This window comes from Parasteatoda tepidariorum, chromosome 2, assembly GCF_982258835.1.
Source record: "Parasteatoda tepidariorum strain Cologne lab strain chromosome 2, Ptep-v5.0, whole genome shotgun sequence".
Lineage (NCBI taxonomy): Eukaryota > Metazoa > Arthropoda > Arachnida > Araneae > Theridiidae > Parasteatoda > Parasteatoda tepidariorum.
This window is the reverse complement of record NC_141756.1, coordinates 112,519,336-112,531,944: the sequence shown is the minus strand read 5'-3', so window position 1 is coordinate 112,531,944 and position 12,609 is coordinate 112,519,336. Positions and strand designations below refer to the sequence as shown.

The window sequence follows — 12,609 nt, the reverse complement described above, 5'->3', positions numbered from 1 at the left end:
AAATAAAATAAATCCGATTTAAACCAAAAAAATCTGATATTTTAAAAACATTTTTTTAAAAAATCATGAATTCTGGTTTTAAGACTATGACTGTTAAATTACACAATTAAATATGTTTCTTTGCTTATATCAAAGATTATATTCCTAGGAGAGTTTATCACTTCTAAAACAATGTATTGAAATTAATGAGTGCTAGCATATGGAATAACTTTTTTATTTTATTATATATATATTTTTTTATTTTAATATATATATCAATTATATAAATTTTTTTTCAATAGAATAAAAGATAAAGTAAAAATTATTTTAAAAGATTAAATTATTACCATGATCAGAAAGAGTGCAAACATGAGCAAGGGACAGAAGGAAATCAATGGATGATACAGCCTCAGTCAAGTTGTATAGACAACCAATGTGATCTCGAATTTCATTTAAAACTTCATTTATGATTCTAAAATAAAATAAATATTCAACTTCAAAAATTAAAATTAGCAAAAATTAAAATTAAAGCAAGAAAGAAATACAGATTCAAAAGCATAATGCCACTTTACTAATCAGTAGAAACAATTTTCAGAAATGAAGTTCATGTATTTGCAAATACTTATTCCTTAACATGAACTTCAAATACATTTGTATGTAGGCAACTATATATTTTTAAAGCAATTGTTAGACTAAGCATGAATTTTTTTATATTAAAGTGTGAAGTGTTTTATACAGAGTTTCCACTCAATTTTTTTTAAAAAAAATCAAGGACTATTCGGTATTACAAATATATGCTAAATTACATATCAATTAGATTTTACAACTACGTCGAGGCAGAAATTGTATATTTTTAAAGCACAATGCTTATTTGACAAAAAAAAAAAAAAAATTATTTATTAAATTTATCATCCAATAATACAAATGGTTGATAGTTACATTGCTGTTTTCAAATCACTTTGAAAAATTCCAATTGACTAAAAATAAAAAAAACTCCAATTGACTTAGGATACTAGCCAACATTTAAAAACTAGCATTAGTGAAACTTTTCTTGAAAAATTTAATGAAGTGAATTAGAATTAATGAAATTGAGTGAATGAATAATGCATATTACAAAGCATAGTAAATAAATGATAAAGTTTGTGTAATTGCACGGTTATTAAAATATAATTACTATTTATTTAATATGTTAGATTAAATTTTAGGTTACAGGAAATGTATATAATTAGATCAAATATCAATATCTATTTAACATATCTGTTTCAATTTTAATAACAAATTATCTATTTTTTTACTTCAGAAAATGAGTAATGTATTTTGAACATATTAAAATCTATTGTAAAACAATATTTTACAGAAAACTAACTAAGACTTACCAAGCTTTATTTTCTTTAAAATATATATATCCATAAAATGAGAAGCGTGATTTTTAAAATTAGGTGAATACGCATAATTTTCATTAAGCAAAATTTTTAAATCGCATTTATACGAATCTAGATATACTATATGTAAATCAAAATTATAAGAAAGGTGAAGTAAGTCTCAAAGATTACGTAAATTACGTATCACGATGTGTGATTTGTAAATTGAAATTGAATTGTGATTTATGTTTCGTAAATCAGATCAATATGAATAGCAAATGATACAAAACGCACGAACTAACAAATCATTATGATGTAAATTGCAATTTGTGAATCGAAAGGTGCTTAATATAGAGCAGCTATGAGTGATTCTTAAATCATTTTGATGAGAATTGCAAGTGATAATTTTCAAATCTCTATTTTGTGAATCACAATGCGTGATTTGTAAACTACTAGAATGAAAATTGCTAGGCATGATTCTAAAATTACTTGAATATGTATCACGTTATATGATTCAGAAATAACTTTAATTGGAATCATGGTGTGTGAATCCTGATGAGTAATTTGCAAATTACTTTAAAGTAATATTCAATATGCGACTCACAAATCACCTTCATTTAAATCGCAATTCATAGAACATTTTATATGAATTCCAAACCATAAATCAAGAATCAATTTAATGTGAATCACAATGTTTATTCATAAAAAATGAAACCTGTAGAACTATAATTTATTTATTAGCAGTAAAAACTAAATGTTAAACATTTGGTTACAAATGATAAAAAATTAATTACCTTTCATGCGTTAATTAAAAGAACAAATAGGATAACAATATTAACCTGGCATAATAACGAAGTTAACACATTGAACATATTTCTAAATCGATTAAACACTATATATCATTCAAAAACTATGACTACAAAACCCTTTTTCACTCAAGCATTAAAAATTGTATCTATCAGAATTTCTATAATTTTCCTTTAAATTTATTTATTATTTTATTACTGCTTTTTTGTAAGAAAGATTAGTATTATTTTTATTTTTAAAAAAATCAAGTACTTTTCAAGTGCCCTATGGCAGAATTCAAGGACTTTTCAGGGCCCTGATTTTATTCAACAAAATTCAAGGACTTTCAAGTACCATGGGAACCCTGTCATATGAAGTGTGAAGTTAACATGAAGTGTTCTACATCATACTCTTAGAAACATGATTTATCAAAAAAGAACACTGATTAAATTGAAGTCAATCACGAGTTTAAAACCAATTACCAAAAATACAATAATTAAATATATTCCTGTAACGGAAACATTTTAATGCTAAAATGAAGGAAAGATTGAAGAGACTTTGATATGTAGTTATATAACTTCATTCAACAATCAAATAAAAAATTAGCAGTTACATTGAGAAATTAATGGAACAGAAATATTTACATCAACTTTTTCTGAAAATAAATAAAAACCATTATACATTTATAAAATAAAGGAAGTTAAAAAGCTAAGGAATACATAATATAATAACTATAAATGGTAGGAAGATATTTTATAAAAATCTATACACTATCATACAAAAATTAAATTTTTTTTTTTTGCATTCTGTGCAGAAACTTTTTTTTTCTTTAAATTCATAAATTTACAAAAATGTGTATTGAAAATGTGTGTAATTATAATATATGTATATTATTTAGATAGTCCAACTTTTAAGTATTTGAAGTCTATAATTATCCTGACATCAGTGTTTCATCTACTTTAAGACTCTGTCCCATATGAATTTTTTCTGTGTGTATCAAATTTTCTTTGAAATTTTTGATTTCCTCAAAATATTTTGAGGAATTGTTACTTTTTTGTTCGTACTTGTACTTTTTACTAGTTACTTTTAAAAATCAAAACTTTTCATTTTTGTTTTAAAGTACTAGTCTTTTTTACTCATTTCTTTTTAAAAGTAACGTTTCCATGAATGTACACAACTAATGCATAAATTAATTTAAACTTACAAGTCACTCATGAGATAAATTTCATGCAAAGATTCCTGAATACGATCTAAAATGTTAAAAAGGTGAGTTAAAATATTATGACAAAATGAATTCGAAAAGAATAATCTTTTAAAAGTAAAAATACATCATCATAAAGGTGTTTGAATACCTCATTACATATTTTCACATTTTAATTAATCTATCCTAAATCTTTTCACAAGATCTTTTTTTAAGTGACACATTTTGTAAATAAAACAATATCATGGCAAAAGTGTTATTATCAGAATAAAATAATAATAAAATAAAAAAGTAAGATAACAAAAGAATGAAGAAATATTAAGAAAAAATCGGAACATAATATTTTGTTCATTTCACATATTTTCCCTGGAAAATTTTGTTTCAATTTTTAATATTTGTATACAAATATTCAGATCAACAATTGACAAATCATCAATCAGTTATGTAAAATTGTTTCACCTAGATGAAAAAGGTAAAGCTAATTAATTTAAATTTTTTACATTAAAAATTCTTTTAGTTACATTTTTTAGAAAGTGGAACATTTAATATAAATACGTTTTAAGCATTTCCATAATTTGTTTCATTATTGTTAATAAAATATGAAAAAGACTGTGTGTGTCTCCGAGTCGGCGGTTTCTTTGTGCAAATGAAGGTCCCTGCTGAATGTGTGGTTTTATCAAGCAACAGAGACTTGGTTTTTGAATACAAACTTTGGCCTTTATACACAGTGTTGATAAAAGGTGCAAACCGAGGATAAAATTAGATTTTGCTAAAAAGTTTTCTGGGACCATTTTAAGACCCCCTGAATCCGAAAATACCAATATCTAACTGAGGATATCCTCGGTTGGAACGAGATTCTCGATTAACGGATGAAATTGTCAGTGTGTGTCTTTGGTTGCCGGAGCTTGGCAACACACAAACACAACTTTTAAACAAATCACTTTCAAAACTTTTAGTTACAATTATTAATTAAAAAATTTTTTAAAAAATGGACAGAAATTTAAATTTATTATTAGAAAAAATGTTTCTTTTAAACAGTTTCATAAAAAATTACAAAATACTAGTAAATTAAAAGGAAATTAACGCAAGTTTTCAAGTGAATCTTGGAATGATAGTAACAGAAATAGGAATAATAATTAATTTGAATGAAACTAGGAAATTATAAATTTATCAATAAAATATCCAAATAATATAAGGATTTAAGAATAATTAAAAGTAAAACAAGAAAAAATTACTAATATCAGTACAATTAATGGGGAGGTAATGCTATTTTTTAAATGATACAAGTAAATACGAATAATTAGAATAAAACAAGGAAAAAGAATGATAAAAAAGGATAATTAAAAAAAAAAAAAAAAAAAAAAACAAGAAAAAAGACAAGGATAACTGAAGTGAAAATAAGGGAAAAAAATTACAAAAGTAAAAATAATGTAAGTTAACATAATGACAAGAATAATTAAAGAAGTAATAGTGAATATAATTAAAGAGAAAACTAAAAAAAGAATATTAAAAGTTTACTGAATAGCTTTGATATTGCTCACCATTCAATTTAATCTGAAAAAAATTAATATAATTTCAATATGTCATTAGCAATATTTCCATGTAAATTCAAAAAAACTTCTTAATAATTAAACGCATATTAATAATATTTATGTGAGTATACATAGTAATACATACATACGTACAACACATAGAAGATTAAATAAGAAATGAAATTACATTGTATCAAAACTATAATTTGTTATGAATAAGTCTACTGAGGAGGATTTAAGTAACAATCAGGAATTTTAAATAACTAGTATTTATTTGGAAAGCAAAAAAACGAGTTATAATGAGTAAAAAAATGAGTCTTATAAGTTTATAAATTTATGTTCACTCACAGAAAAAAGCATTAAATAATGTATGCCCTAAATTTTGTTGCTAAAAACACAGCATATAATACTATTAAACATATGCATAAAACAACATTTTAGTCATGTCTCGTAGTTTCTTCTGAAACTTTTTTAACTATACAATTGATTGATTTTTATTTATTAAGTAGGAAAAATTTGGAATTATATAGGATCTATTTATATTGACCATTTTTAATAACATATGTTAATTGAAAAAAAAAGTAGAGCTGACAAAATATAAAAGGATAAAAAAATAAATATAACTAATATGAGGCAGAATCTAAGCGAAGCCAAGCACAGGGTGCGTAGCCAAATTTTTCAACAAAAAATAAGCCCCTTTTAAGTACTTTCTAAGCACTTAGAAAATATTTCTAAGCCTTATATACATTAAACAAATGCAAAATAACTTTCAAAAACTTTACATGATCACAATAAAAGAACCCCTTTCTTGATCATATTAGTCATTAGAAAAAGATCAAGAGGTTTTTTAGTTTGATATCACAGGGTGGAAAATGAAGCCTGAAATTGAGAATATCTTGCAAAATGCACTTTTTAAAAACACTACACACCATGAAACACTGTGATATAGATTCTCATATTAACAAACTAACATTGAACAGACTTTTGCTTCATGAAATAACAAGGGGGAGAATTACAACGAGATAGAACATTATGAAAATAAAATCTGATGGGGCAGACTTGTAGCGGAATAGAATCTTATCCAGACAAAACAAAAAGTAGGAGAAAATCTTAAGAAAAAATATCAGGGGATAAACTGTAATTTGACACAATGACAAAGGATGGAACCACCACCTCACAAAGTATCATTCTCATGCAGACAAGATGCCATGGAACAGATTTTTTCCAAATAAAATAACAAGAAATAGAATATTAAGTAGACAAAGCATTAAGGGTTGGCAAAATATTTCGCTGGAGAGAAAAAAAAAATCATGTGTGGTAGAATTTAACAGAGAAAAAAAGTATGAAGAGATAGAACTTCAACAGCATCATGAGATGGGATAAAACCTCACACCGATAAATCTCTAAAAGGTTAAGTATTGGGAAACAAAATTTCTTCTGAACAAAATACTAATAGAGTTTTATACAATTAGGATAATGTCAAATAATGGACTGCAGATAATCGAATTTCTTGAGTATTTTAAGCGTTAAAATGATGTATGATACATAATTATTTTTTAAATTCAATTAAGAATCAGGATTGAGTTAGTAATTGATAACTATATTTATATAGTTATCTATAGTTTTAATCTTGAATCAATAATTTTAAAAACAAATCTATAATTTCAATTGTAAATCCATAGTAGTATGCACAAATTCATAATTCTAAAACTTGAAATGCACATAAAAGAAAAAAAAAAATCTTACCAAATCTTCAGTAGTGCATGTAATATAGTTTTTATATTTATTAACTTTCAGGAAAATTGTTGGCAATTCTTTTGAAGCAGGAAAGTTTTTCAGGGGTATTTGAATAAAAAACCCTCTTAGAGAATTGTATCCAACTTGTAAGGGTAGGCTATACTGGGCCTCTAGTTGCTGCACAATATCTGAAAGGAAAGAATTTTACTTCAGTGACAGAATATATCTATCTATCGATATATATATATATATATAGCATAATAAATAAATACATAAAAAACAAAACAAAGAAAATTAAGAAAAACAATTTTTATTTATTGCGCATAAGCTGCAAGTAAATAGAACTCATAAAATAAGTTCAAAATGTAGAGAAAACAAGGGAAAAATTACAGAACAACAAAATTTTTTTGAAAAATTTTTTGTTCTTTTTTTTGGAATCCCCCCCGTCGGTTTCTTGTTATTTTTATTATTATTTTTCTTTTTTTCATTGTTCCGTAATTTTTCCTTTCTTTTCTCCACATTTTGAACTTATATATATATATATGAACCAATGGTGGCTCAGGGGATAGAGTGTTCGCCTCCCAATGAGGTAAACCAGGTTTGAATCCCAGGCATGGCTGGACGATACAAATTCTGCACAGTGATAATGAAAAATATCCTTGGTTGTAGACCAATCATGGATTACAGTCCCCTTACTGTCAGGCTAACTGTGGGAAGTTTTCGTGGTTTTCCTCTCCATGTCATGCAAATGTGAGTTAAGTAAGTCCTCCACAAAGGCAAATTTCTCCCACTGCTTGATCCAGGAGCTCCCTTGTCCTCTATATTGGGTTCAAAATTATAAGGCCTTGGAGTTGAGCATTGTTAGCCCTTAACTCTAAATTGGGTCGGCTGTTCAACGACCGTTATAAATATATATATATATATATATATATATATATATATATATATATAAACGCATACAGGGCTCCAAGAGTTGGAAAAATGTTGGTAGGAAGCAAAAATTTCTGGTAGCCAGTAAAAATATTAGCACCCCCCCCCCATTACTAGTTTTTTTCTTCTTTCCAAATTCAAAATTTTATTAAATGCATTAATGGATAAAAATGAAATCTATATATATATTTCTCTTACATGGCACCAAAAAAAAAAGCCTCATTACAACTCCTTGAATGGCAACGTTAGAAAATCAACCAATGATTGCTGCTAAAAATGTCACATGGCAAATCTAGTTGAGGTGACTCAACATATAGCGCTTTTAAAAACGGAAACAATAACCAGAGTGAGCATTATCAGGTTGTTCAATTCAGATTCATGCACTAAAAACATGATAATATTTAATTTAAACTCAATTAGGAATTAATTAATTGAAGTGAGAATGCTTCAAAAGGCCGCTGTTGAAATGATATTTTTCTACTGGGAGCTACCTAAACGTCTAAGTGTTTGTATTGAATGCATTGAATTTTTTTATATTTCGCGTTTATTTATGCATTGAATTTTCACGCTTTAAAATGCAGAATATTAGTGAAGCTGCTAGGGCTTCTCGGGTAATGCTAACAGCCATGCATTTTAATTTATTGTATGTAAAACATCCTTATTTTGTTCTAAAATGTTATGTACTTTATCACAAATGTTAATTAATATAGAAATTGATTTCAATAATGCTGATCACCAAAAAATATTTCATTTGGCGATAAAATAAATTTTTGTGTTCTTGAAAATGAAAGACTTTTTAAGGGTTATTATCTCACAAGGAAAAGTTAGGGTTTAAAGTTTATATTTTTAAATAATAAAATTTTTTTCTAAAACTTTCAGAATTTCCAGCATTAACTAATTTATTATACACATTTAGTTGAATTTAGGTGAGTAACTGCAATATTTGATAATTTATTTTGCTAACATGTTTCTCATTTAGCTAATGTTTTGATTTTTTCACCATGTACAATCTAAATAGCTAATATACTTTTTTAAAAGCCAATAAGAACATTGATAGAATTCTTCTACATAAGTACAATACTATGTCTTTGATGATAAAATACTATATCTTTGAATAACGCAGAAAATAACGCTTTTAATTAATAATTTTTTTTTTACGTGTTAAATAGTTTTTGCACAAAATGTACCAAATAACAATGACCCAAAACAACCTTAGATAAGTACTGCTTAATATATTTTTATTAAGCAAAAGAAAATAATTCCAGGTGATTAGAAACTAATATATTTTTATATTTATTTTCATTTCAATATAGAGCCCTTTTATACTGTATTTTACACAAACAATGCTCTTTATAAAATTCATTGAAATAATTTTCTTCAAACCAATATCATAAGTCAAATGTTTAAATAATGTTGTTTGTTTCAAATTAGCACTATTATTTTAAAACATATCCAGTATTTGTAAAGGAAAAATTGTCAATTTCTTGTTGCATATTCTATAGAGAAAAAAAAAACTAGATGAAATTCTTTAACTTTTATTCTTTTTTTTTCCTTTCTTAATGGAAATTAAAATATATTAGGAATTCCAATCTAACATGGTTTCCTAGCTTAGATGATTTAATTGGTTTTTTTTTTACATCTGGGCAATTCCATGGCGTCGGAAAAAAATTAATATTAATTTCTTAGAAAAACTATCTTATAAAACAAAAGTTTATGATCATCAAATTTTTACATTAAATATTTAGTATATTACAACCTAACGAAAAACAATTTGTTTTATAAAAACTGATTATTATAAGTTCAAATTAAATGGATTAAATTGTTGCTGTCAGATTTGAATCGCAAGAAAGCAAAAAACGATTACTTATTTACAAATTGTCTAAACTCTGTGAATTTGTTTGTAATTTAAATGAAAACGTCACTGAATTTTGAGACTGACATTTAATTGAAAAATTCTATGGTTTTTTGTGAAATATGATGCATAATCAATTTGAAATTGTTTACTTCAGTGTCAGACGAACATTTCTCAAATTGGATAGAAATTTAAGTTAATGATAACCATTATAATGACTGAAAATTACTTTATGCTAATTTAATCCTAATGACTGAAAATTACTTATGCAATTTTAATCTTAGTGATATAAATATTATTTTTTAATTAAATAGCTTCTATAAATTTAAATTGTCTTCAATTTCCAGTTGGAATGATCAGATTAATATGTTTTATAACAATTTCCATCTCATGAAAGTTAGTTGAAAAATCACTTATTTTAACTATGCAACGTATATTAACAACAATGTAATATATTAACATCAATGTAATATATTAACAATATAAATAAAACTCATATTTAAGCAATATTTTCTTAAATTTAATCATTTTTAATATGGGAAAAAATGTTGAAAAAATTTACTATTTTTATATACAATAAAAAAAATTCTATTGAAAATAAAATTATCACTGTACATTAAAAGGGGGAAATTTTTTTTTTTACTGTATTATTAGCCTATAACAAATTTTTCTGGGCACAGGAAAAATGATAATAATAGCTTTATTTATTGCCTGCATAAAATTGAATAATCTTTTTGCAGCAGACAATATTTATCAATATGACTTTTACTTCTATTTAGCGGCATAGCTAGCATTGAACAAGAAAGAGCATATGTCCGGTTGTAGCATAAAAGATGGGCCAAATTTTCGGAAAAAAATTTAACATGAATTCTAGAATAAATTTGTATCTCTTTTTAAGTCTCTCCAGTTTCATTGACCAATTACAGGCCCAATAAATAACTAATAATTTTTATCCCTTTTACCTAAAAATTGTATAGGATGTGAGTTATTGTTGTAGTTTGCTATGCAAGTAGGTTTAATATTTTTTCACAAAATTGTTTCTTTTTTTTTTATTCAAAAAAATAAATAAATAAACAACTACAGAATGTTCTGAAATTATTTTTTCTCTAAATACATACATTTTTCAAGCTCTAAGCAAAAGGATTGATTTAAAATGTTCTAAATGAAATTAAATTGTTACTAAAAAAATTAAAACTGAGATGCTGACCTCAAATAAATAAATAAAATTAAATTAAAAAAATATATTAAAACTTCATTGATCAATTTTAAGTTATAATATAAATAAAGGTTTTCAAGGTTTTCCAGGTGGGTGGCCACCCTGAATGTACTTGCTACTAAAAATTTATGGCTCGCCAATTTTTACAGACATTTCACGATGGACATCTATATACACATAGTTTTTGTATAAATTAGAAATAATTTTAAAAATATTTAACTAATCTTAAAAATATTTAAAATATTTCATAATAAATAAGGTTATTAAAAAGTGAAGATAAGGGAATATCACTAATGCTCAGTCACTTTATAACAGGCATACACTATAAACTGTAAGCAATCTTTTTCTTTTTCATTTACTTAAAAAAAGTTTAATGATAAATTTCAAATTGTTAGGGATCATTTATCCTTGTAAAGCTGCCAACTGTGTTAAGAGAAATTAATTATAAGTACATAAACAAGTTGAGATTTTTTTTTTACCTGAAACATCATTCACTGATTCGCAATAAGCCCTTCGAGCCACATCAAGTAGGCCATTAATATTAGGCTGGAAAAAGAAGTATGTTTTCAAAATAAATATTTAAAACAAAAATAAATAAATAAGTATTTCAAAATTTGATAAACTTTAATGCAAGGCCGGGGTAGCCTGGTAGGTAGGGCACTGGGCCCATGTCCAAGAGTTCATGGGTTCGATCCCCGCCGGCCGAAGACGTGTAGTAAATGGTGACTGCTGCACGTTAAATCTGTCGAGTCACAAAATCCTCCATGTTCCCATAACAATAAATACCTCTGGGTGCACTGATCCAGAAGTTTCCTTGTCTTCTGGATAGGTTCAAAATTACAAGGCTACGGAGTTGAACATTCGAAGTCGTAAACCCAAAAATTGGATCGGCTGTTCAACGACAGATATAAAATAAAACTATAATGCAAGCCATGGTGGCTCAGAGGATAGAGCACTCACCTCCCAATGAGGTAAACCGAGTTGGAATTCCACACCCAGCTTGCACTGACCACAGTGCTGATATAAAATATCCTCAATGGTAGACATATTTGAGTCCCCTTGCAGTCAGACTAACCGCGGACGGTTTTTCACTCCATGTAGGTTAGTTCAATAAAAAAGTTCTCCACGCAGGCAAATTTCTCCGAATACTTGATCGAAAATTACAAGGATACTGAGTTGAACATTGGTAGTCGTAAACTGAAAATTCGGTCTACTGTTCGACGACGGTTATAAAATTAATATAAAAACTTTAATGCTAGATCTGCAGTAGCGCAGGGAATAGAGTTCTCGCCTCCTGATGAGATGACTTGTATGAGATCATGAAAGAAATTTGTTAAGTCCTTAAGAAACTGAAATGGTGGTAGCAAAATGTATTTGTCAAATGTATTTTTTAACGTTTTCACCACAATGTTTAATTTTATTAACTCCAAATATCTGGTTTCAAAATTTCAATTTTAAAGTTAAACATAACTTCATAATTAGATTATTAATGCAAAGCTTCCCTTACATTCTTAAAGACTACATGAACCCTGTTAAAATATTAAAATACAGATGTTTACTTCTATGAGCAGAAAATTCTTATCAAAATAATGATCAAGATCCAAATGCAACACAGTATAATTGATGATAAAAACTTCATTAGCTTCAAAAATATGATGATGAAAATAAAAGTCTACATACTTTGAATGTTAAAAAAGAGGCACCTATTCTCAAGACTCGATAAGAGTGAATGACTTGCAGCATTAATTTTTGAACTCTCAAAGCAAGTCTACTTTTATGGTTTCCATATTTTTTTAGTGCCGTGGTGGCCTAGGGGATAGAGCTTTCACCTTCTAATGAGGTGAACCAAGTGCAAATCACAGGGATGGCTGGTCAATACGAATTTTGCATCCAGCTTGCACCCACCTCAGTGCAGACATATCCTCATTGTTTGATGGATTATGGGTTAGAATCCTCTTCATGTTTAGTTAGGTTAGAATCTTCTTAGTTTTCCATGTGACACCAGGCTAACCTTG

General features: G+C 26.7%; 1 protein-coding gene across 1 annotated transcript in view; it reads right to left on the bottom strand.

The window, feature by feature from the left end:
* The window catches only part of LOC107449754 (mutS protein homolog 4), a 51,652-nt gene that overhangs the window by 20,343 nt on the left and 18,700 nt on the right, over nt 1–12,609 (bottom strand). The window contains exons 10-11 of the mRNA XM_071178069.2: nt 11,074–11,140; nt 6,606–6,784 (exon numbers count right to left, since the gene is read on the bottom strand). Coding sequence (XP_071034170.2) covers nt 6,606–6,784; nt 11,074–11,140 — 246 coding nt within the window. The remainder of the gene's footprint in view (nt 1–6,605; nt 6,785–11,073; nt 11,141–12,609) is intronic.